Raw genomic sequence first — 26,593 nt, 5'->3', positions numbered from 1 at the left:
ATCCACCCACCCTTCAGCCACACAATATTTAATGACCCTAAACCAATCCTCCCCGCGGATATAACCACGGGGACTGCGGGTTGTGTGTTAACCCGCGCATCACTATTGCGCATGAGTCGGTTTTGTTGCTAAACATCCAACCAGCCTATGGACAAACCCTAAATCAGGCCCGTTGCGTCAGTCTCGCACTGAGGATTGTATTCAGAGCCTGCCCCATGAAAAATATAAGCCTGGGCCTACAATGAAATGCAGCCTCCCATATTCCTTATATCGTATACAAAATGTTAGAGAAAAAACAACCACCTGCGCGTTAACACTCATCAATGTAACCTCAAAGCTTCAGCACACTACAATCTCTCAATTGTGTGGGAATCTTTCTACAAAACATACAGGAGACAAAGGTCACTCCTGAGAGCACCTAACCACCTGGTACACATCAGCAACAATGGACAATGAGAGAGGTCATCAACTGGCTTACTTTTAAACACGTGTGCACTTCAACATGACAAAGCAGAATATAACCCTTCGGATGACAAAATGCAAAATAATTTGCAACTATAATAAGCTAGAAATAAGCTACAAGAGAGAAAGTTAACTTCAATGCAGATGCCATATTAGCAACAGATTAATATTTGCTACGGTTAATATTTAAGGAAGTATTGCCAAGTAAAGGGTTGTTGCGCCATAAAATAATCCATCAATGCATATGCCGCCATTTTGGGGGGGGATTTAATATTCTCTCATTATGGGAGTTCCACCGCTACTGGAAACACAAGTTAAGACAATAGTGCCTTCCAAATCGGGAAAAAGGAAGTATCGTTGTTTGAAAATGTTATGACCATGGAGATCAAAAGATAAGCTGTAAGTCTATTCAAGTAAGACTACAGTCAGCACACCGGTGCATATCCACGGTTACGACTTCAAAACGACTGCTAATGCCATATGGCAGGGTTTGACATTCAGGGCTGTCCGCTGGCCCAGAAACATCTGCCGAGCTCAGCGGGCCAGTTAATCAAGCTTTCATATGGCCCACATTTTCAAACTCCAAAACTGAAAATAATGGGGTCTATTTCATCTTCCCTTCGTGACACTTCACACTTGTTATCAATCAGCATACGGTTTCTAAGCGGAGGCAAGAATGTCAAAGCCTTCCCTCTCCGTCTCGAGTGAGCCCCGCCTTAGTAAGGCCTGGATACTCACTCCAGACCCGCAGAGTTGAACAACGGCACGCGCATTCCACAATCACAGAATAAAAGTCCTCTACCAGCCTTTTTTCATATCATACACCCAACAGAGCAATATCTTTATTAACAAAGAAAGGCCTAGTCATACACTATGTAGCTGCCTGATTGTCAAAACATGAAAATGATTTACACAAAATCACTTACAAAATAAATACAAATATAAATACAAATATATTTTCTAATGCTGCTCTCTGTAGTCTATAGAATTGTTTAAAAGCCAAATTAAATTTACAGAAGCTGTTAATGAGCTGTCATTTATCCGTGGAATATCCACTGTCGGGTGGCAAGAGCGTGCAGCTCCTCATACAGCCGATTGCTGCATGGACAGAAACGTGTTCTAATAAACCCAGTCACTGTGTAACATTCCTAAATGCAATCTCGGGAAAAGACAATTTAGATGGCAATTATTGTAAAGAGCTAGATCCCAGCTTTCCCATGCAGTTTTATTTCGCAACTCCAATTTTTGCACAATTGCAGCGTTTTACAATCAGAGTGTCTGGCATGACAAAAAAAGTAACTGCAGGAAGCGCGTCATGGTCATTGGAGTGTGTAAACAGTAGGCTTGGAATGTAAAATTCACACAATTACACTAAACACTGTAAAATCACATGATTTTATTAGGCTAGTGGAAGTTTAGGATATTAAACAAGCAACAAGATCATATTTAGAGTCTGATATCTAGCTAATGATCAGGGTAAAAGCAGATGAGCATCCCCATGCTTCAGCCATGTGGCCACTATGCTGCAAACTGTTTAAAAATGTAATATCCAGCCTGTAATATGGACCATGTACAGGCACCTAAATATATTACCTTTCATCAATATGTTATTGGGCCCAGGAGGGTGTATTTTTATTTTCCAAACAGTTGTTTGGATTCATTTTCTTCAAATTAAAAAAATGGACTGCAAATTAACATGAAAAAACCCATGATTGAAATTCTGGTTCATAACTTGCTTTCCTGTGAACTTGGCCCGGGCAAGTTCATTTCTCATTCGGGCCAGTCGTTTTCACTTGGTACTGGCCCAGTGTGCCACTGGCAAATGTATCTGACCTGCATATGGGCTTTTCTTCTAGTCTTCCCATTCAAATGAAATCGTTTCAAAATGTTGGCCTATTCTTATGGTAACTGGAGGGATACATATTGATTCAGATGATCCACATACCAGTATGTTTCTATCTGTATTTCATCTTGATGTTAACTTGGGCTAGAATAGCCTGTGTACATAACAATTAAACATCAAGGTTATTGCCCATACAAATAAGTGGTAGACAACAACCCAGACTTGAGGTCTCCAAAGGACGCATTAGAGTTGACGTTAAAACCTTACATCGAAGAGGGACCTGGGCTCCCCAATCTCTACACAGGACAAATAGCACACACAGGTAAGTTGATGAAATAGCAGCAATGAAATAGTATGTGCACAAAAACGCTGTCAACATGAACAACGCTGTAAGACTTCATTGTAAAACACATTCGCCAGTAACGTACCGTTAGCTAAAAGCTCAGTCCGCCAGAGTACAAAAGCAGTTGCCAATCTGAAGGGCTGCAGGTAGACAGCAAATTCTGCAAAACTACAGGAAGACCGCATAAATATTACATCCAGTATTGTTTAATAATTTTAGCCATTATTGTTCAGTTGGATGTGCACCACTGATATTTACTTGAGGAAAAGCGTCATGCTAGATAGCTAGTTTGATTCATGTAAAAGAGCACAGTCAAGATGGCGCTGGTCCTACATCGAAAACGCTTTATAGAAACTAGCTAGTTAATTAACCAGGGCCTGGTTTCCCAAGAGTATATTATGGCTAAGATTATAGTTAGGACCATTGAATGGTTCTAACGATTAACTTAGCCATAAGACCCTTATGGGAAACTGGGCCAAACAAGATTGGTAATTACTAGCGGCAACATTTGCTAAAAACAGAACAATTGCACTTCAACGTACTGTAATTCTTCAGATTAGTAACATCACAGTAGTTAGCTAGCTAAACAACCAAAACAAGACAGAACAGCGAACCTAAATGTTTCCCCACAACCGTTCTAAACTTAAACCATGGCTAGGATCAGAGTGGTAGTTAACATTATATATAGCCTGTTTGCTAAAAACATAGCTAGCTACCCCATTTGGGCAGGCCAACCATCTAAAATGCCGATAAAAAAAACGACGCTGTTAGCTAGCTAGTACTTGCTAACCATTCATTCTCGCTATAGTCCCCGCATGTCTGCAGGATTATATTTCACTGGTGGATAACAATTTCAACATTAGTGGCATTTGTTTGCTGTTTTTTTTTGTCCTTACCGAAATATCTGTTAAAAGATCTTTATTTTATTTTGTGATGCGTTCTCTCCATTCCGTGCTCTTCTCTCTTCTTGTAGCTGGTAGTAAAATGTCGGTCGCGCGACGAACTCGAATGGTGACGTAGACCTTCTCAGCTCTCATATAATACCGCCATCTAGTGGACTCAAACATGATGTTTTAGACAACATTTTATATCTTTGTCAAAATACTATAATTCAATCAGAGCATGTGTAGAATAATTTAAGAAGCAACATAACACAATTCAGGGTCAGGCCGAGTCAAATGTTTATTGGAGCGCTAGCTACAAACATATGCATGTATGTATACATTATGTGAGATTAGATTGCTGTTGGACATTATGGAAAGACATTTTGGGAAGAGTAATGAGTCTGCTGTGCTATCTGCTGCATGTACAAAGCAGAAACAACAAGCGCTGTAAATGTTCAGTCACGGTGGTGGTAGATTATACTGATGTCATAAAACAGCTGGCCATGTAAATTGGTGTGCATACTTCCCTCACAATAAATATTCAAATCAGTTTAAATGATAACATGCAAGATTCATACAAACAATGCACATTTTGCCAGAGACTATACAAACCAACTGGGGAGAATTTCCATTATTGGAAGACTATTAACCCACAAGATTGGCATTCAAATTCACAAATTGAGATGAGGGAAATATTTGATCAATTTCCTCATTTAGTGACATGAAATCTGTACTGTTGACTTTAACCTTGTTAGCATGCTGTGTGTTGTCAACGTATAATGACTTATCCATGAACTAAATGGAATGTAGCACATGCTACATGAATTAACCATTTTGTAACTTGCTCTCAGTCATGAAATCCCATGTTCAAAGCAGCTGATAAATTTTGTTAACTACTTAAGAGCACTTGTAAAGAACAGGAAGGCATGCACACAAATTTATGCTCCCAATTCAATGCTTTAAGGGACTTTCTGTTCTTTATAAGGTTTCTTTATTAGCCCAGCACCTACATTTAAGGATGTGCGTATGAATACAAACTTTTCTAACTACTTAAGAGCAGAATATATGCATCAATAATAATAATAATAATAATACTTTGTAAAATACAAAGGAACAAATTATTCAGGTCTGCAAATACAAAATCTAGTCATAAGCCTACACTAAAGTAAGTCAGGAAGTTGTGCGTGTTTCTTGACAGTATAACTAATTACTAGTCATCACAGGAGTGGCATAGTATGCAGCAAACTAAACAAGTTTACTATTCACAATGCTCTTAGGTATGTTTCCTGAAGGCTTTCTTTAGTGCTGCGTCCATTTGATGCTCTTCAGATCAATTCCTTCTTGCACCATCTCCCACAAGGGGCTGAAGAGAAAAAGAAGATGGACAACAATGAATATATTAACCTATGAGTGCATTGCTAATATTGCAAATTAAAAGGCTATATATTATAAAGTATTTAATTAGATCATCAACACTATGTGTACAAAAAATATTACAATTTCTTTCCACCAGTAAATTTCTAGTTAAGTGACATTCAGCATGTACATTTTGCGGTGGTTTCCTAGACACAGATTAAGCCTAGTCCTGGACTAAAAAGCACGTTCAATGGAGATTCTCCATTAATCTTGATTTGTAGTCCAGGACTAGTCTTAATCTGTGTCTGGTAATCCACTGTATGTATGCTATTCTACTCTTTTTCTCTCACCTCATCTCTCTCAGGCGTTTGACCTGCTGAATGCACTTGTCCGCTGTGTAGTCCACTTCTGCCTCTGTGCTAAATCGTCCGATTCCAAATCTTCAGGTATTTGGAGTAACAACAAAAACAGACTAGGTAAAACACCAAAATAATACCATTCAGCTGCAACATGTTATTCTTGACCCTGCTCTTCTGTAATTAGGAAATATAAAAAGGAACATTTAAATATTTCAAATCCCATGACCATCCATTTGAGCTTCTTGAGTTGTGTTCCTAACCGTTACTCACCTGATTGAGGAGTGGGCAAGGTCCTCATCTGTTCCAATAGCTCTCAAGACATATGAAGGCTCCAATGAAGCAGAAGTGCAGGCACTGCAGGAAGATAGCATCATCAACGTACAGTATTTTCATGTGGATCCAACTTAACTTAATATAATACATTAATAAAATCAATTGAGCCTCAAATAAATAATGAAACATGTTTAATTTGATTTAAATAATGCAAAAACAAAGTGTTGGAGAAGTAAAAGTGCAATATGTGCCATGTAAAAAAGCTAACGTTTAAGTTCCTTGCTCAGAACATGAGAACATATGAAAGCTGGTGGTTCCTTTTAACATGTGTCTTCAATATTCCCAGGTAAGAAGTTTTAGGTTGTAGTTATTATAGGACTATTTCTCTCTATACGATTTGTATTTCATATACCTTTGACAATTGGATGTTCTTATAGGCACTTTAGTATTGCCAGTGTAACAGTATAGCTTCCGTCCCTCTCCTCGCTCCTACCTGGGCTCGAACCAGGAACACATCGACAACAGCCACCCTCCAAGCAGCGTTACCCATGTAGAGCAAGGGAAACTACTCCTCCAATAATCAGAGCGAGTGACGTTTGAAACGCTATTAGCACGCACCCGGCTAACTAGCTAGCCATTTCACATGGGTTACACCAGCCTAACCTTGGGAGTTGATAGGCTTGAAGTCATAAACAGCGCAATGCATTGCGAAGGGCTGCTGGCAAAACGCACAAAAGTGCTATTTTGAATGAATGCTTACGAGCATGCTGCTGCCTACCATCGCTCAGTCAGACTGCTCTATCATATCATAGACTTAATTATAACATAATAACACACAGAAACACGAGCCTTAGGTCATTAATATGGTCGGATCCGGAAACTATCATCTCAAAAACAAAACATTATTCCTGTTACATTGCACAACCTTCAGTGTTATGTCATAATTATGTAAAATTCTGACAAATCACCCAAAGTGTTGCATATACCCTGACTGCGTGCAATGAACGCAAAATGACACAATTTCACCTGGTTAATATTGCCTGCTAACCTGGATTTCCTTTTAGCCAAATATGCAGGTTTAAAAATATATACTTCTGTGTATTGATTTTAAGAAAGGCATTGATGTTTATGGTTAGGTACAACACCATTAACTTGTTACGATTGTGCTTTTTTCGCAAATGCGCTTTTGTTAAATCATTGCCGTTTGGCGAAGTAGGCTGTATTTGTTAGGAAGAAATAGTCTTCACAGTTCGCAACGAGCCAGGCGGCCCAAACGGCTGCATATACCCTGACTCTGTTTGCAAGAGAAGTGACACATTTTCCCTAGTTAAAAGAAATTCATGTTAGCAGGCAATATTAACTAAATATGCAGGTTTAAAAATACACTGATCAAAAAAATAAAGGGAACACTTAAAACAACACAATGTAACTCCAAGTTCTGTGAAATCAAACTGTCCACTTAGGAAGCAACACTGATTGACAATGAATTTCACATGCTGTTGTGCAAATGGAATAGACAACAGGTGGAAATTATAGCCAATTAGCAAGACACCCTCAATAAAGGAGTGGTTCTGCAGGTGGTGACCACAGACCACTTCTCAGTTCCTATGCTTCCTGGCTGATGTTTTGGTCACTTTTGAATGCTGGCGGTGCTTTCACTCTAGTGGTAGCATGAGACGGAGTCTACAACCCACACAAGTGGCTCAGGTAGTGCAGCTCATCCAGGATGGCACATCAATGCGAGCTGTGGCAAGAAGGTTTGCTGTGTCTGTCAGCGTAGTGTCCAGAGCATGGAGGCGCTACAAGGCGACAGGCCAGTACATCAGAAGACGTGGAGGAGGCCGTAGGAGGGCAACAACCCAGCAGCAGGACCGCTACCTCCGCCTTTGTGCAAGGAGGAGCAGGAGGAGCACTGCCAGAGCCCTGCAAAATGACCTCCAGCAGGCCACAAATATGCATGTGTCTGCTCAAACGGTCAGAAACAGACTCCATGAGGGTGGTATGAGGGCCCGACGTCCACAGGTGGGGGTTGTGCTTACAGCCCAACACCGTGCAGGACGTTTGGCATTTACCAGAGAACACCAAGATTGGCAAATTCGCCACTGGCGCCCTGTGCTCTTCACAGATGAAAGCAGGTTCACACTGAGCAAATGTGACAGAGTCTGGAGATGCCGTGGAGAACGTTCTGCTGCCTGCAACATCCTCCAGCATGACCGGTTTGGCGGTGGGTCAGTTGTGGGGTGGCATTTCTTTGGGGGGCCGCACAGCCCTCCATGTGCTCGCCAGAGGTAGCCTGACTGCCATTAGGTACCGAGATGAGATCCTCAGACCCCTTGTGAGACCATATGCTGGTGCGGTTCCTCCTAATTCAAGACAATGCTAGACCTCATGTGGCTGGAGTGTGTCAGCAGTTCCTGCAAGAGGAAGGCATTGATGCTATGGACTGGCCCGCCCGTTCCCCAGACCTGAATCCAATTGAGCACATCTGGGATATCATGTCTCGCTCCATCCACCAACACCACGTTGCACCACAGACTGTCCAGGAGTTGGCAGATGCTTTAGTCCAGGTCTGGGAAGAGATCCCTCAGGAGACCATCCACCACCTCATCAGGAGCATGCCCAGGCATTGTAGGGAGGTCATACAGGCACGTGGAGGCCACACACACTACTGAGCCTCATTTTGACTTGTTTTAAGGACATTACAAAGTTGGATCAGCCTGTAGTGTGGTTTTCCACTTTAATTTTGAGTGCGACTCCAAATCCAGACCTCCATGGGTTGATAAATTGGATCTCCATTGATTATTTTTGTGTAATTTTGTTGTCAGCACATTGAACTTATTTAATTCATTCAGATCTAGGATGTGTTATTTAAGTGTTCCCTTTATTTTTTTGAGCAGTGTATATACTTGTGTATTGATTTTAAGAAAGGCATTGATGTTTATGGTTGTAGCAACGTGTACCTAAGCGATTATATGCAACGCAGGACAGGCTAGATAAACTAGTAATATCATCAACCATATGTAATTAACTAGTGATTATGATTGATTGATTGTTTTTTATAAGATAAAGTTTAATGCTAGCTAGCAACTTATTTTAGCTTGTTACTGCATTCGCGTAACCTCGTGGAGTGCAATGTAAAGCAGGTGGTTAGAGCATTGGACTAGTTAACCGCAAGGTTGCCTAGTTAAATAAAGGTCTAAAAAAAAAAAAAGTAATAATAAAAAAAATATATATTATAATATATATATATATTTTTTTTTAAATGATAATAAAAAAAATTCGGCCAAATCGGCATCCAAAAATACAGATTTCCGATTGTTATGAAAACTTGAAATCGGCCCCAATTAAATCGGCGATTCCGATTAATCGGTCGACCTCTAGTCCAGTGTGTTTTTTTTGCCCATCTTAATCTTTTCTTTTATTGGCCAGTCTGAGATATGGCTCTCTCTTTGCAACTCTGCCTAGAATGCCAGCTTTCTGGAGTTGCCTCTTCACTGTTGACGTTGAGACTGGTGTTTTGTGGGTACTATTTAAGCATTGTACGAGATCTTCAGTTTCTTGGCAATTTCTTGCATGGAATAGAGTTTTTCAGAAGAAAGTCTTTGTTTCTGGCTATTTTGAGCTGTAATCGAATGCCCTAATGCTGATGCTCCAGATACTCAAGTAGTCTAAAGAAGGCCAGTTTTATTGCTTCTTTAAATCAGGACAACAGTTTTCAGCTGTGCTAACTTTATTGCAAAATGGTTTTCTAATGATCAAATAGCCTTTTAAAATGATAAAACTTGGATTAGCTAACACAACGTGACATTGGAACACAGGAGTGATGGTTGCTGATCATGGGCCTCTGTACGCCTATGTAGATATTCTATAAATTTGCAGTTTCCAGCTACAAGTCATTTACAACATTAACAATGTCCACACTGTATTTCTGATCTATTTTTTTTTATGGACAAAGTGCTTTTCTTTCAAAAACATGGACATGTGACCTCAAACTTTTGAACGGTAGTGTATATACACAGTACCAGTCAAAAGTTTGGACACCTACTCATTCCATGATTTCTTTATTTTTACTATTTTCTACATTGTAGAATAATCATCAAAACTATGAAATAACACATGGAATCATGGAATAACCAAGAAAGTTTTAAACAAATCAAAATATATTTGAGATTCTTTAAAGTAGCCACCCTTTGCCTTTGACAACTTTGCACACTTGGTATTCTCTCAATCAGCTTCATGAGCTAGTCACCTGTAATGCATTTCAATTGACAGGTGTGCCTTGCAAAAAGTTAATTTGTGGAATTTCTTTCTTTAATGCATTTGAGCTAATCGGTTGTGATATACCGAAGATAGCCCTATTTGGTAAAAGACCAAGTCCATATTATGGCAAGAACAGCTCAAATAAGCAAAGAGAAACAACAGTCCATCATTACTGACATGAAGGTCAGTCAATACATTTCATTTCAAGAACTTTGAAAGTTCTTCAAGTGCAGTCGCAAAAACCATCAAGCGTTATGAAACTGGCTCATGAGGACCGCCGCAATAAAGGAAGACCCAGAGTTACCGATGCTGCAGAGGATAAGTTCATTAGAGTTACCAGCCAAATTGCAGCCAAAATAAACGCTTCAGAGTTCAAATAACAGACATCAACATCAACTGTTCAGAGGAGACTGCATGAGTCAGGCATTCGTGGTCTAATTGCTGCAAAGAAACCACTAACTCCTAAAATGACACCAATAAGAAGAAGAGACTTGATGGGGCCAAGAAACACGAGCAATGGACATTAGATCGGTGGAAATCTGTCCTTTGGCCGGATGAATCCAAATTTGAGATTTTTTGTTCAAACTGCCATGTCTTTCTGAGATGCAGAGTGGGTGACCGGATTATCTCCGGAAGTGTGGTCCCCACCGTGAAGCATGGAGGAGGTTGTGTGATGGCGCTTTGCTGGTCAGTGATTTATTTAGAATTCAAGGAACACAACCTGCAGGGCTACCACCACATTCTGCAGCGATACGCCATCCCATCTGGTTTGCGCTTAGTGAGACTATCATTTGTTTTTCAACAGGAAAAATTACCCAACACACCTCCAGGCTGGGTAAGGGCTATTTTACCAAGGAGGAGAGTGATGGAGTGCTGCATGAGATGACCTGGCATCCACAATCACCTAACCTCAACCCAATTGAGATGGTTTGGGATGAGTTAGACCGCAGAGTGAAGGAAAAGCAGCCAGCAAGTGCTCAGCATATGTGGGACCTCCATCAGGACTGTTGGAAAAGCATTCCAGGTGAAGCTGGTTGAGAGAAGACCAAAAGTGTGCAAAACTGTCAGAGGCAAAGGGTGCCTACTTTGAAGCATCTCAAAATATTTTGATTTGTTTAACACTTTTGGTTACTTCATGATTCCATGTGTTATTTCATAGTTGATATCTTCACTTATTCACTTATTCTACAATGTAGAAAATAGTAAAAATAAAGAAACCCTTGAATTAGTAGGTGTGTCAACTTTTGACTGGTACTGTGTATGTACAGTGAGGGAAAAGTATTTGATCCCCTGCTGATTTTGTACGTTTGCCCACTGACAAAGAAATGATCAGTCTATAATTTTAATGGTAGGTTTATTTGAACAGTGAGAGACAGAATAACAAAAAAATCCAGAAAAACTCATGTCAATAATGTTATATATTGATTTGCATTTTAATGAGGGAAATAAGTATTTGACCCCCTCTCAATCAGAAAGATTTCTGGCTCCCAGGTGTCTTTTACACAGGTAACGAGCTGAGATTAGGAGCACACTTTTAAAGGGAGTGCTCCTAATCTCAGTTTGTTACCTGTGTAAAATACATGTCCACAGAAGCAATCAATCAATCAGATTCCAAACTCTCCAACATGACCAACACCAAAGAGCTCTCCAAGGATGTCAGGGACAAGATTGTAGACCTACACAAGGCTGGAATGGGCTACAAAACCATCGCCAAGCAGCTTGGTGAGAAGGTGACAACAGTTGGTGCGATTATTCGCAAATGGAAGAAACACAAAAGAACTGTCAATCTCCCTCGGCCTGGGGCTCCATGCAAGATCTCACCTCGTGTAGTTGCAATGATCATGAGAACGGTGAGGAATCAGCCCAGAACTACACGGGAGGATCTTGTCAATGATCTCAAGGCAGCTGGGACCATAGTCACCAAGAAAACAGTTGGTTACACACTATGCCGTGAAGGACTGAAATCGTGCAGCGCCCGCAAGGTCCCCCTGCTCAAGAAAGCACATATACATGCCCGTCTGAAGTTTGCCAATGAACATCTGAATGATTTAGAGGACATCTGGGTGAAAGTGTTGTGGTCAGATGAGACCAAAATGGAGCTCTTTGGCATCAACTCAACTCGCCGTGTTTGGAGGAGGAGGAATGCTGCCTATGACCCCAAGAACACCATCCCCACCGTCAAACATGGAGGTGGAAACATTATGCTTTGGGGGTGTTTCTGCTAAGGGGACAGGACAACTTCACCACATCAAAGGGACGATGGACGGGGCCACGTACGATCAAATCTTGGGTGAGAACCTCCTTCCCTCAGCCAGGGCATTGAAAATGGGTCGTGGATGGGTATTCCAGCATGACAATGACCCAAAACACACGGCCAAGGCAACAAAGGAGTGGCTCAAGAAGAAGCACATTAAGGTCCTGGAGTGGCCTAGCCAGTCTCCAGACCTTAGTCCCATAGAACATCTGTGGAGGGAGCTGAAGGTTCGAGTTGCCAAACATCAGCCTCGAAACCTTAATGACTTGGAGAAGATCTGCAAAGAGGAGTGGGACAAAATCCCTCCTGAGATGTGTGCAAACCTGGTGGCCAACTACAAGAAACGTCTGACCTCTGATTGCAAACAAGGGTTTTGCCACCAAGTACTAAGTCATGTTTTGCAGAGGGGTCAAATACTTATTTCCCTCATTAAAATCCAAATCATTTTTGACATGTGTTTTTCTGGATTTTTTTGTTGTTATTCTGTCTCTCACTGTTCAAATAAACCTACCATTAAAATTATAGACGGATCATTTCTTTGTCAGTGGGCAAACGTACAAAATCAGCAGGGGATCAAATACTTTTTGTCCTCACTGTGTGTATATATATATATATATATATATGAGGGATGAAATGATTACCGGTTTCACGATACAATTCCAGAAGGTTAGTATTACAACTGAATTTTTATTATCATTAAAACTGTGTTTGATTACCACGGTTTGAAAAACTCACTGTAAATACTGTCCAGCATCAACCAAAGTTAGCAACAGTCTGACGCCGGCACAGCATGCAACATGGGTTTTGTTTTGTGTGAAAACATGGCGGAAGGCAGTGACAGCGCTCGGGAGATTTTTCAGCCTTCTTAGAGGACCAAATCTGAAGTGTGGTCGTATTTTGGGTTTTACATTAGTGCAGAGGGAAACTTAATTGAAGATGGTCACCTTGTCTGCAGAACAAGCAACAAAAAGAAAATGCTGTGAAAGGGGGCAACACTTCAAATCTCGAGTCATGTTTGTGACCACCACCCACTACTTTATAGCGAACGCAAGGTAAGTTAACTTTTAGCTCAATGCGTGATGTGGGGACTTCGGAATGGGGGGAAAATGTCATGGTTTGTCTATTTAACTTGATAATAGCTTGTCAATAATGTAAACTGAAGCTTTCAGTGTTACCTACTCTTGTAAAAACACTACACGTTGTTCTGCTGCTGTATGCGTCGTGTGTCTGAGGACTCTATTGGCCCATTGCACACGATAACACGTTATGTAGTTTAATCACCCAACCAACATATTTTGTTCATTTAAAATCCGTAAGTCATCGACTTGGTTGTAAAAGTATTCCAACAGGAGAAACACTATAGACTCCTTTACAAGACTCCTGAATGTATGTCAATTGTTGGGCTCATTGCAATTACTATCACTGTCTTAAGACTCATTTTTATTTATGTAAATTGTGCATGGGGTCATAGCATATACTCGAATGCAACACAGAAGATAGACTGTGTTGGTGGGTGGGTAAGCGAATAATAAAACACCAATAACAAATTTGTTATTCGCTTGTTCACAGAGTGGGCGTGCAGCAAGCAAACCCAGTGATGCTACTGGTCCCTCCTCATCTACAGTTGTGAAACAGGAACTCAAGGAAGCATTTAAAAAAGGCAGGCCGCTTATGCACCCACATCAAAAAATGCTCAAGACCTCACTGCAGCCCTTTCATATTACATTGAAATGTAAAAATGTCAGCATATTTAATTTGCAATCTCAAGTGAACAAAAGATGCATACATACAGGATGTTAGGCCAGCAGCACCTTATTTCCTCATGAAGGAGAGAACGGACATACAATCAGTGCTGTTCATTTGATTTCTTTACATAGTGTTATTTTAATGGCAACACCTGCACATTGGATTTGTTTACATAGTTGTATTGTTCTTACTTGCACATTGCTTTACTTGTTGCTTTAATATGCAAATTTGATTTACTTAAGGTTGTGTTCATTAAAACATGCACGAGGGAAACTTTACTCATGACCACATGGTGCCATCTTTAATGTTTATGCAAAGTGCATAGTGCTGCTAATTTTATTTGTTGTTTGTTGGCTTTCAATATAACTTGGTGAAATGATTTCAGTGTGTGTGTGTGTGTGTATCAGTACATTTTGAACATTTCCAGCACATTTTAATAATACCGCTATAATACTGATAAGTGTTAATTTTGGTCACTAATCGTGATATGAAATTTTCATACCGTTTCATCTCTTAATAAATATATGCATGTGTATGGACACACACACACACACACACACACACATATATATATATATACACTGCTCAAAAAAATAAAGGGAACACTAAAATAACACATCCTAGATCTGAATGAATGAAATAATCTTATTAAATACTTTTTTCTTTACATAGTTGAATGTGCTGACAAAATCACACAAAAATAAATCAATGATAATCCAATTTATCAACCCATGGAGGTCTGGATTTGGAGTCACACTCAAAATTAAAGTGGAAAACCACACTACAGGCTGATCCAACTTTGATGTAATGTCCTTAAAACAAGTCAAAATGAGGCTCAGTAGTGTGTGTGGCCTCCACGTGCCTGTATGACCTCCCTACAACGCCTGGGCATGCTCCTGATGAGGTGGCGGATAGCCTCCTGAGGGATCTCCTCCCAGACCTGGACTAAAGCATCCGCCAACTCCTGGACAGTCTGTGGTGCAACGTGGCGTTGGTGGATGGAGCGAGACATGATGTCCCAGATGTGCTCAATTGGACTCAGGTCTGGGGAACGGGCGGGCCAGTCCATAGCATCAATGCCTTCCTCTTGCAGGAACTGCTGACACACTCCAGCCACACGAGGTCTAGCATTGTCTTGCATTAGGAGGAACCCAGGGCCAACCGCACCAGCATATGGTCTCACAAGGGGTCTGAGGATCTCATCTCGGTACCTAATGGCAGTCAGGCTACCTCTGGCGAGCACATGGAGTGCTGTGCGGCCCCCCAAAGAAATGCCAGCCCACACCATGACTGACCCACCGCCAAACCGGTCATGCTGGAGGATGTTGCAGGCAGCAGAGCGTTCTCAGCGGAGTCTCCAGACCCTGTCACGTCTATCACGTGCTCAAGTGTGAACCTGCTTTCATCTGTGAAGAGCACAGGGCGCCAGTGGCGAATTTGCCAATCTTGGTGTTCTCTGGCAAATGCCAAACGTCCTGCACAGTGTTGGGCTGTAAGCACAACCCCCACCTGTGGACGTCGGGCCCTCATACCACCCTCATGGAGTCTGTTTCTGACCGTTTGAGCAGACACATGCACATTTGTGGCCTGCTGGAGGTCATTTTGCAGGGCTCTGGCAGTGCTCCTCCTTGCACAAAGGTGGAGGTAGCGGTCCTGCTGCTGGGTTGTTGCCCTCCTAACGGCCTCCTCCACGTCTCCTGATGTACTGGCCTGTCTCCTGGTAGCGCCTCCATGCTCTGGACGCTACGCTGACAGACACAGCAAACCTTCATGCCACAGCTCGCATTGATGTGCCATCCTGGATGAGCTGCACTACCTGAGCCACTTGTGTGGGTTGTAGACTCCGTCTCATGCTACCACTAGAGTAAAAGCACCGCCAGCATTCAAGTGACCAAAACATCAGCCAGGAAGCATAGGAACTGAGAAGTGGTCTGTGTTCACCACCTGTAGAACCACTCCTTTATTGGGGGTGTCTTGCTAATTGCCTATAATTTCCACCTGTTGTCTATTCCATTTGCACAACAGCATGTGACATTTATTGTCAATCAGTGTTGCTTCCTAAGTGGACAGTTTGATTTCACAGAAGTGTGATTGACTTGGAGTTACATTGTGTTGTTTAAGTGTTCCCTTTATTTTTTTTGAGCAGTGTATATATGAATTTTGGCCCATTCCTCCTGACAGAGCTGGTGTAACATTGTCTATAGTATTGAGGTCAGGGCTTTATGATGGCCACTCCAATACCTTGACTTTGTTGTCCTTTGGCCATTTTGTCACAACTTTGGAAGTATGCTTGGGGTCATTCTCCATTTGGAAGACCCATTTACGACCAAGCTTTAACTTCCTGACTGATGTCTTGAGATGTTGCTTTAATATATCCACATAATTTTCCTTCCTCATGAAGCCATCTATTTTGTGAAGTGCTCCAGTCCCTCCTGCAGCAAAGCACCCCCACACCATGATGCTGCCACCCCCGTGCTTCATGGTTGGGATGGTGTTCTTCCGCTTGAAAGCCTCCCCCTTTTTCCGCCAAACATAACAGTGGTCATTATGGCCAAACAGTTCTATTTTTGTTTCATCAGACCAAAAGACATTTCTCCAAAAAGCACAATCTTTGTCCCCATGTGCAGTTGCAAACCGTAGTCTGGCTTTGTTCTTCCTTGCTGAGCGGCCTTTAAGGTTATGTCGATATAGGACTCATTTTACTGTGGATATAGATACTTTTGTACCTGTTTCCTCCAGCATCTTCACCAGGTCCTTTGCTGTTGTTCTGGGATTGATCTGCACTTCTCGCACCAAAGTACATTTATCTCTAGGGGACATAATGCGTCTCCTTCCTGAGTGGTATGACGGCTGCGTGGTCCCATGGTGTTTATACTTGCGTACTATTGTATGTACAGGTGAACATGGTACCTTCAGGCGTTTGGAAATTGCTCCCAAGGGTGAACCAGACTTGTGGAGCTCTTTAATATTTTTTCTGAGGTCTTGGCTGATTTCTTTTGATTTTCTCATGACGTCAGGCATAAAGGCATCAAGTTTGAAGGCAGGCCTTGAAATACATCCACAGGTACACCTCCAATTGACTCAAATGACGTCAATTAGCCTATCAGAAGCTTCTAAAGCCATGACATCATTTTCTGTTTAAAGGCACAGTCAACTAAGTGTATGTAAACATCTGACCCGCTGGAATTGTGATACAGTGAATTACAAGTAAAATAATCTGTCTGTAAACAATTGTTGGAAAAATTACTTGTGTCATGCACAAAGTAGATGTCCTAACTGACTTGCCAAAACTATAGTTTGTTAACAAGAAATTTGTGGAGTGGTTGAAACACTTAGGTTGGAGTCATTAAAACTAGTTTATGTAAACTTCCGACTTCAAGTGTGTGTGTGTGATATTTAAAAAAAACAAATATATATATATATATATATATATATATATATATATATTTAAAAAATTGATAGTCCCACCAGATGAGACGGCGTATCACTGCAGAATGCTGTGGTAGTCATGCTGGTTAAGTGTCATCATACCTCATCCTCCATGCTTCATGGTGGGAACCACACATGCGGAGATCATCCATTCACCTACTCTGCATCTCACAAAGACACGGTGGTTGGAACCAAAAATCTCAAACTTGGACTCAGACCAAAAGGACAGATTTCCACCTATCTAATGTCCATTGCTCGTGTATTCTTGGCCCAAGCAAGTCTCTTCTTATTGGTGTCCTTTAGTAGTGGTTTCTTTGCAGCAATTCGACCATTAAGGCCTGATTCACGCAGTCACCTCTGAACAGTTGATGTTGAGATGTGTCTGTTACTTGAACTCTGTGAAGCATTTATTTGGGCTGCAATTTCAGAGGCTGGTAACTCTAATGAACTTATCCTCTCTTCAGGATACATTTTCCAGATAGACTGACCTTCATGTCTTAAAGTAATGATGGACTGTCGTTTCTCTTTGCTTATTTGAGCTGTTCTTGCCATAATATGGACTTGGTATTTTACCAAATAGGACTATCATCTGTATACCACCCCTACCTTATCACAACACAACTGATTGGCTCAAACGCATTAAGGAAAGGAATTCCACAAACTAACAAGGCACACCTGTTAATCGAAATGCATTCCGGCTTCCTCATGAAGCTGGTTGAGAGAATGCCAAGAGTGTACAAAGCTGTCATCAAGGCAAATGGTGGCTACTTTGAGGAATCTCAAATATATTTTGTTTTGTTTAACACTTTTGGTGACTACATGATTCCATGTGTGTTATTTCATAGTTTTGATGTCTTCACTATTATTCTACAATGTAGAAAATGGTAAAAATAAAGAAAAACACTAGAATGAGTAGGTGTCCGAACTTTTGACTGGTACTGTATATAAATAAAAGCATCTAATAACTCTTTATTTGCTACTGACCTGCCAGATGATAGAGCAACATCCTTCAGGGCCATCAACAGACTCTCTCCCTCCACGTAGGCAAAGGACAAATTAATGCATCCTGTGTCAGACAAAGATTCAAGTTAATAATAGAGCATCAACATTTAAGGAATTCTTCACCGATTCATCAACTGACTAATGTACAATCCACAAACTTATGTGTTTCACTTCATCTGTAGGCATATGCAAAATACTATTGCTCTAATGTGATTATGATAATGTACAGCACAGTACTTGATTTAACTCATACACAACTCATAAGGTATAAAGGGACTTATTTAACTTCTTTGGGATAGGGGGCAGTAATTTCACAGCCGGATAAAAAACATACCCAATTTAATCTGGTCACTACTCCTGCCCAGAAGCTAGAATATGCATATAATTAGTAGATTTGGATAGAAAACACTCTAAAGTTTCTAAAACTGTTTGAATGGCATCTGTGAGTATAACAGAACTCATATATATGGCAGGCCAAAACCTGAGAAGATTCCATACAGGAAGTGCCCTGTCTGACAATTTGTTGTCCTTCTGTTGCATCTCTATCGAAAATACAGCATCTGTATCTAACGTGACACTTTCTAAGGCTTCCATTGGCTCTCTAAAGCCGCCACAAAGTGGAATGGGGTGTCTGCTGTCTCTGGACAAAGTACCGCAGCAGAGTTTGTAAGTGGTCAGCCTGGGGACAGTGAGACTGAGATGCACGTTCACGAGACTTCTCAATTTTTTTTCTTTCAGCCTTTGAATGAATACAACGTTGCCCGGTTGGAATATTATCACTATTTTACGAGAAAAATAGCATAAAAATCGATTTTAAACAGCGTTTGACATGCTTCTAAGTTCGGTAATGGAATATTTTGAATTTTTTTGTCATGAAATGCACTCGCGCGTTACCCTTCGGATAGTGACCTGAACGCACACACAAAACGGAGGTATTTGGATATAACTATGGATTATTTGGAACCAAAACAACATTTGTTGTTGAAGTAGAAGTCCTGGGAGTGCATTCTGACGAAGAACAGCAAAGGTAATCAAATTTTTCTAATAGTAATTCTGAGTTTAGGTGACCCCGAAGTTGGCAGATGTCAAAATAGCTATCCGTGATGGCCGAGCTATGTACTCAGAATATTGCAAAATGCGCTTTTGCCGAAAAGCTATTTTAAAATCGGACATAGCGATTGCATAAAGGAGTTCTGTATCTATAATTCTTAAAATAATTATGTATTTTGTCAACGTTTATCATGAGTAATTTAGTAAATTCACCGGAAGTTTTCGGTGGGTATGCTAGTTCTGAACATCACATGCTAATGTCAAAAGCTGGTTTTTGATATAAATATGAACTTGATTGAACAAAACATGCATGTATTGTATAACATAATGTCCTAGGAGTGTCATCTGATGAAGACCATGAAAGGTTAGTGCTGCATTTAGCTGTGGTTTGGGTTTATGTGACATATATGCTTGCTTGGAAAATGGCTGTGTGATTATTTGTGTCTATGTACTCTCCTAACATAATCTAATGTTTTGCTTTCGCTGTAAAGCCTTTTTGAAATCGGACAATGTGGTTAGATTAACGAGAGTTATCTTTAAAATGGTGTAAAATAGTTGATTGTTTGAGAAAATTGAATTGTGGTATTTTAGTTGGTTTTGTATTTCGCGCCGTGCGATGCCATTGGCTGTTGGCTAGGGGTTCCACAGGCGGAACGGGGTTCCGCTAGCTTAACGTCTGTCCTCAACAGATTACCAGCCAATTACATCTAATGATTATTATGAAAAATATGAATTCCACTTCCACCCACTTATATGCCTGTGTCTATTATTCTGTCCACAAATCCCTTGCTCTGCGCTTCACCTGGGTATCTTTGCTCTGGATCACCATTCATCACAACATCAGGGATCTCTGACATGATTTTGCGCACAAGGCGGTTTGCCAACATGGACACCCGGCTGTGATCATACTGGAAAGGAGAGAAGATCAATAAGCAACAAAAATAATAATAATAATAATATGTGAAATTATTCTTTCACTATAAAGAATACACTACTACTACAGTAAACACTTCTAATTTACCCATCAACACAACATGCAGCAAAAAATATGATGGAACCTTTCATATAATCCAGTGGGGATTGGTCAGATAAAAGAACATTATCAGTTTGCTGTGCAAGCCTCAACATTTCGACTGTTTTTTCCGATGTCTTTTGAGCTCAAGTAAAACATTTTTTAAAACAGTAAAAACAAACAGAAGCAAGCATTGATGAACAACATCCTGTGTAAGTTTGTTTCAGTAAATAATGAGTTGTCTACCTCTAGCTCCTGCTGGGCTATATCACAGGCTGCTCCCAGTCCCACAGCCAGAGGAGTGGGCACTGTCCCTGAGCGAAGCCCCCTCTCCTGGCCTCCACCATTCTGCAGTGGCTCCATTCGAACCCGGGGCCGGCGCCGCACATACAGTGCCCCGACCCCTGTCAAATCATAAACATACTTCACTTGTAATTATTTATAGGTCACTCAATTGCTTGCACAGTTCTTACATAAACACCAACAATTAAAGGAGTTTAATATGTGGCTGGACAAAAGAGTTCACTCAATATAGTAGTCAGGCTTGGGGTCAATTCCATATCAATTCAGGAATTAAACCGACATACCAATTACATTTTCTCTCCTTGCTTTTCAGTGATGAAAACAGGAATTTCAGTGTTGTTCCTAAATTAAAATGGAATTGACCCCAACCCTGATAGTATCTGATATTCAACAATGTACCTTTGGGACCATATATTTTGTGCCCGCTGATGGACATCAGGTCTACCTTCCAGTCAGATACATTGATGGGGATTTTTCCCACAGCTTGAGCTGCATCAGTGTGGAAGAACACGTTCCTTGACCGGCAGATTCGACCTGGAGAAGTGTGTGTGAAAATAATAGCGGATTAATATAGATAAAACAAAGATAAAACGAAATGTCTCAATTTCATAGTGGATATACTTCTGAATCTATTTAGGCTAAAAAGGTTACCTATGTCTTCGACAGGCTGCCTCACACCAATCTCATTGTTCACAGTCATCACAGACACCAAACTTGTGTCTTGACGAATTGTTTCCTCCAGTAGCTGTAAAAAATAGCAATATTTTTATATCAGCATGTGAGGTATTCAAGACATGCAAACGTATTGAAGAAATAGGCCATGAGAACTTAACAATTTATCTTATTCTTGGTACAAGAGCAGATTGTGGAGTGGATTCATACAATGGGGCTGTATAAAACATAGCACGTCTGCCACATTTAGATAAAACAACCAAACAATTGAGCTTGCCTGTAGGTCAACCAAACCATTAGTCTTCACGGGAAGATAGGTTATGTCAAAGCCCTCTGCCTCCAAGACTCGACAGGAGTCCAGCACACACTTATGCTCCGTCTGAGTGGTGATCACATGCTTCTTCTTGGATTTGTAAAATCGGGCCACACCCTAGGAGGAATGCATTGTATGAAGAAACAAAAACAACCACTCAGTTCCTTTTCCTCTTAATTGTTAGCATGTATCCTCATTTACAAATAAATTACACAGCAGAACAGTTGACTGACCTTAGCTCATTCTTATGTCTTAATCTTTCCATCAGCTGGCAGTTCTCGGCATGTATTATTCACCCTCCCAAATCCTTGCCGTTAATCTGACTACTAAAGCGGTAAAAGGGAGACTTACTTTGATTGACATATTATTGGATTCAGTGGCACCACTTGTGAACACGATCTCACGAGGATCTGCAGCAATCAGGTCTGCCACTTGCTGTAAGGATAAATCAAATGAAGATATGTTAGCCTTATCATCGAATGACATGATGCACCAGCTATTCAATTAATTGTAAATTAATTACCTTTCTAGCTTTTTCCATTGCACTTTCACTTTCCCAGCCATATGCATGTGTTCTGGAGTGAGGGTTACCATAATAATTAACTTGATAGGGAAGCATTGCATCCAGAACTCTTGGATCCTAGAGTCATGAGATAAAATATATTGAGTTGAAGATTCTGTGCTGGTGGCAGTTCAAAAAGATAGCATTAGATCTTATTAATTCGCTTCAATGCAATGTTTTACAGATTTGACATGCCACCAGTTTGGTATAATTATCGTGGGAGAGGCTATAGGCTGGCAGCTAACGTTAAAGAGCCACATACCATTGGTGTTGTTGCTTGAAAATCCATGTACAGAGGTCGCAACTCATCTTTCTCCAGTTCCCTACTTTTGATCAATTCTGTAAAAACACCATAATATTGTGTCATTTGGGTCCAGAAAGCATACACATTGATCTGTGAATTCATTGGAAAACGTCTCATATGCATTCAGGGCAGAAATACCCTGTCACACGGATGTTATGTGACGGCATAAAAGTTGGGGAACTGGTTACAGCAGGGATGTCACATTCAAAACTGGAAAATCGGACAAATACGATCTTCAAGTCGGAAAACCTGAACTCTAAAAAGAGGCCAGAGTTCCCGAGTTGGATGACCGTTGAAATCGATTTTTCCTAGTCGGGAGCTCGTTTTTTCCAAAGTTCCCAGTTATTTTAAACACGGCATTATCTAACTAACTTGCTGCGTCACAGAACGAGTATCGTTAGCTCGTGAGCTAGCTAGATGATAAGTAGTTAATAAGACATTGTGTAAAAAAGCCGCAGAAACTAAAATACCTCTCGCAACAGCATTCACAGCATAGTTCATTCGGTGGCTTGGGAACCCTCGCATGGATCCCAGAAGCTTCGTCGTAACAGTCTTCCTCATCATCTTCACAGTAGGATAATGCTTTGCCTACCTTGCTATACAGTTGTACCTAACCTTCACCAGTGACAAACAGGATTCGCAGGGAGGAAAATAAACTTGCAGATCTTTATGTTTGCCTGGTTTTGTGCGACCCAGGTATAGCAATGTACTGGATTAACAGGCTGGTTTATTATTAAGACGCGTCAAATCCTTGTCGACACAGTCATCATGTGAGACATCGCCAAAATGGCAGCGAGGGAGTTCTATTAACCTGAGCCGCGGTGCACCGGTGTATGGCCAGTGACGGGAATGGGCAAAAGCGGCGAGGGAGGAGCGCCATTCTCAAATCAAGGCAGCATTGTGCATCGTCCAGAAACATACAACATCTCTTTTCCATAAACTATATGTTCGTATTTTCATTGGGAAGGTAGATAAAGCCTTTATATGAAAAGCAATCACTTTTGCAGGAGTAAACACATTCCATACTATGGAATGCCATTTAGGTCTTTGCGTGTCAAAAAAAGATACACATCAAATAACCCTGTTTGACGTTTCAAATAAGCTTGTTGACCAATCAGGACCGGAATATGACTGCACGTGACATAATTTAACACGTTCATAACGTTTTTACGTAGTTATTACACATAGATTACACTATCCCTCGTATTTCATATGTCACTGCGATTCACTGATACGTATGTTATGATGCTGGTAAAGTTTTGTCTTGCTCACTTTCTGCGCTTGAGCTCAGACACACTTCCCCAAACTCTGGGACAGTGCTGGAAAAAAAAAAAAGGTAGCTAGCTGATGCATGCAAATAATGTTCTTTCCCAAAAACATTGCGAAACGACAATCTGTTTCAGTAGTTATAGTTAACTAGCTAACTATCTAGCTAGGTGTCATAATCTAAAATACCCCTAACATGTTTCAAACAGACCACCATAGTCCCTGGTGCCCAAGAAAGCGAAGGTAACCTGCCTAAATGATTACCGCTCCGTAGCACTCACGTCGGTAGCCATGAAGTGCTTTGAAAGGCTGGTCATGGCTCACATCAACACCATTATGCCGGAAACCCTAGACAAATCACATTTTATTTGTCACATGCGCCGAATACAACTGGTGTAGACATTACAGTGAAGTGCTTACTTACAAGCCCTTAACCAACAATGCCGTTTTAAGAAAATACTAAAAAAATAAATAAGAGATAAGAAAAACAAATAATTAAAGAGCAGCAGTAAATAACAATAGCGGGGCTATACAGGGGGTACCGGTACAGGGGCACCGGTGTCAAGGTAGTTGAGGTAATTATGTCCAAGCAGGTAGGGTTATTAAAGTGGCTATGCATAGATGATAACCGAGAGCAGCAGCAGCAGCGTGGTGGAGGGGGGGTGCAAATAGTCTGGGTAGCCATTTTATTAGCTGTTCAGGAGTCTTATGGCTTGGGGGTAGAAGTTGTTTAGAAGCCTCTAAGACCTAGACTTGGCGCTCCGGTAATGCTTGTCGTGCAGAGAGAACAGTCTATGACTAGGGTGGCTGGAGTCTTTGACAATTTTTAGGGCCTTAATCTGACACCGCCTGGTACAGAGGTCCTGGATGGCAGGAAGCTTGACCACGGTAATGTACTGGCTGTACGCACTACCCTCTGTAGTGCCTTGCAGTCAGAGGCCGAGCAGTTGCCATACCAGGCAGTGATGCAACCCGTCAGGATGCTCTCGATGGTGCAGCTGTAAAACCTTTTAAGGATCTGAGGACCCATGCCAAATCTTTTCAGTCTCCTAAGGGGGAAAAGGTGTTGTCGTGCCTTCTTCACAACTGTCTTGATGTGTTTGGACCAAAATAGTTTGTTGGTGATGTGGACACCAAGGAATTTAACTCTCGACCCGCTCCACTACAGCCCCGTCGATGTGAATGGGTGCGTGTTCGGTCCTGCTTTTCTGTAGTCCACGATCATCTCCTTTGTCTTGCTGTCTCATCGTTGTTGGTGATCAGGCCTACCACTGTTGTGTCGTCTGCAAACTTAATGATGGTGTTGGAGTCGTGCTTGGCCATGCAGTCGTGGGTGAACATGTAGTCAATGAACAGCATTCTCACATAGGTGTTCCTTTTGTCCAGGTGGGAAAGGGCAGTGTGGAGTGTGATTGAGATTGCGTCATCTGTGGATCTGTTGGGGCGGTATGTAAATCCAGGACCTTTATACTAGGCGGTGTCAGAAGAAGGCCCAAAAAATTGTCAAAGACCCCCACCCCCTTGCTTTTACGTTGCTGCTACTCGCTGTTTATTATCTATGCATATTCACTTTACCCCTACATAGATGTACAAATTACCTCGACTAACCTGTACCCCCGCATATTGACTCGGTACCGGTACCCCCTGTATATAGCCTTGTTATTGTTATTTTATTGTTACTTTTTTACTTAATTATTTTACTTTAGTTTATTTAGTAAATATTTTCTTAACTCTGTTTCTTGAACTGCATTGGGCTTGTAAGTAAGCATATCACGGTAAGGTTTGCACCCGTTGTATTCGGCGCATGTGACAAATAACATTTGATTTGATTCCATAAATACTAACCATTTGCGTTACTTTCAAAGGGGGACTTTTACTTTGAAGGCAAACCGCCAATTCCACTATTGTGGTTAATCCTTATTGTTGCTACCTTTACAACACATAACCCGGTAGGGTCAAGCCTCACTGAAGCTAGCTGGCTTATAACGTTAGCTTGGGTAAAAGGGTTTAGTAGCTGGCTAGGTAGTTATTTTCATAAACTGAAGTGGAATTTCCATAGGAGATGGAAGTGGCTACCAAGCTAATACTTACTCACGTGGATTCCTAAATCATTGCTATGAACATTGAAAATGACTGCAGTTTCTTGTCATTGTTTTCACGCTGCTTGCATTGGTGCTAGCTAGGATGGTACCACGCATAAGCTAGCTACCCCAGAAGTTTCTAATAACATCTGTATCAACTATATTTGCAAACATTTTTGATCCTGCTCTTATTTCAAATGCTCACACAGACGTTTTCCCAATCGGTCGAACAAATAATGCCTTATTACCAACCTGGTATTGTAAACATATCATGGCCGGTGAAAAGCTTATTTAACGGGTTAAATATTGTTATGTTTTCTTTACACGCAAAGACCCAAACGGCGTTCCATACCTTTTTTATATTTTTTATTATTAAATACATTTTTATTCAAAATACAAAAATCAACAATTTACATTGCTACATCAAACATGTCTAACAAAACAGGCATTAACAACAAAATACAGATTCTCACCTTTTTCACAGAAAACGCAGACATCAATAGCCACAAATTTGGACAACATAGAATTACATGGATATATCTTACGTAGAATTTTAAAGTGCACTTCCTTAAATTTGTTTGGTCTACAATATTTGTAAGGCCTTAACCAAGCTTTTTTCCCAAACAATGTCAGGAATAAGCATGTTCCAGAAAAAAGTACCTCTAGGTGTAAGTTGTTTCTGTGAATGGAGAATTTGTCATATATATTTATTACAACAAGATTTCTCAATTAAGCCCACGCCTTCGAAATTGAGTTCTGGATAAGCTTTGTGACCATTACCAAAGTTAAAATGAGTTTTCATTAGAGTAGTTAGACCAC

The 26,593-nt window shown here is 40.9% G+C and overlaps 2 protein-coding genes across 2 annotated transcripts in view; both read right to left on the bottom strand.

The window, feature by feature from the left end:
• LOC106582594 (RNA-binding protein 12) overlaps positions 1-3,668 on the bottom strand; it is a 28,111-nt gene extending 24,443 nt beyond the window's left edge. Inside the window, exons 1-2 of the mRNA XM_014165829.2 lie at positions 3,545-3,668; positions 2,734-2,816 (exon numbers count right to left, since the gene is read on the bottom strand). The gene's annotated coding sequence lies outside the window, so the exon portion shown is untranslated. The remainder of the gene's footprint in view (positions 1-2,733; positions 2,817-3,544) is intronic.
• A 137-nt stretch (positions 3,669-3,805) lies between these two features.
• Positions 3,806-23,233, bottom strand: nfs1 (NFS1 cysteine desulfurase). Its single transcript, XM_014165890.2, has 13 exons — positions 22,898-23,233; positions 22,386-22,462; positions 22,085-22,201; positions 21,913-21,996; positions 21,526-21,678; positions 21,228-21,321; positions 20,976-21,110; positions 20,520-20,677; positions 20,064-20,169; positions 18,194-18,275; positions 5,518-5,601; positions 5,239-5,328; positions 3,806-4,895 (listed from the first exon to the last, which is right to left on the bottom strand). The coding sequence occupies exons 1-13, from the start codon at positions 22,989-22,991 to the stop codon at positions 4,832-4,834; spliced, it is 1,338 nt and encodes a 445-aa protein (XP_014021365.1). The 5' UTR covers positions 22,992-23,233; the 3' UTR covers positions 3,806-4,831.
• Between the last annotated feature and the right edge of the window lie 3,360 nt (positions 23,234-26,593).

Source organism: Salmo salar, chromosome ssa22, assembly GCF_905237065.1.
Source record: "Salmo salar chromosome ssa22, Ssal_v3.1, whole genome shotgun sequence".
Classification (NCBI taxonomy): Eukaryota; Metazoa; Chordata; class Actinopteri; order Salmoniformes; family Salmonidae; genus Salmo; species Salmo salar.
Note: the sequence above shows the minus strand (reverse complement) of the source record. Positions and strands in the feature narration are given on the sequence as shown.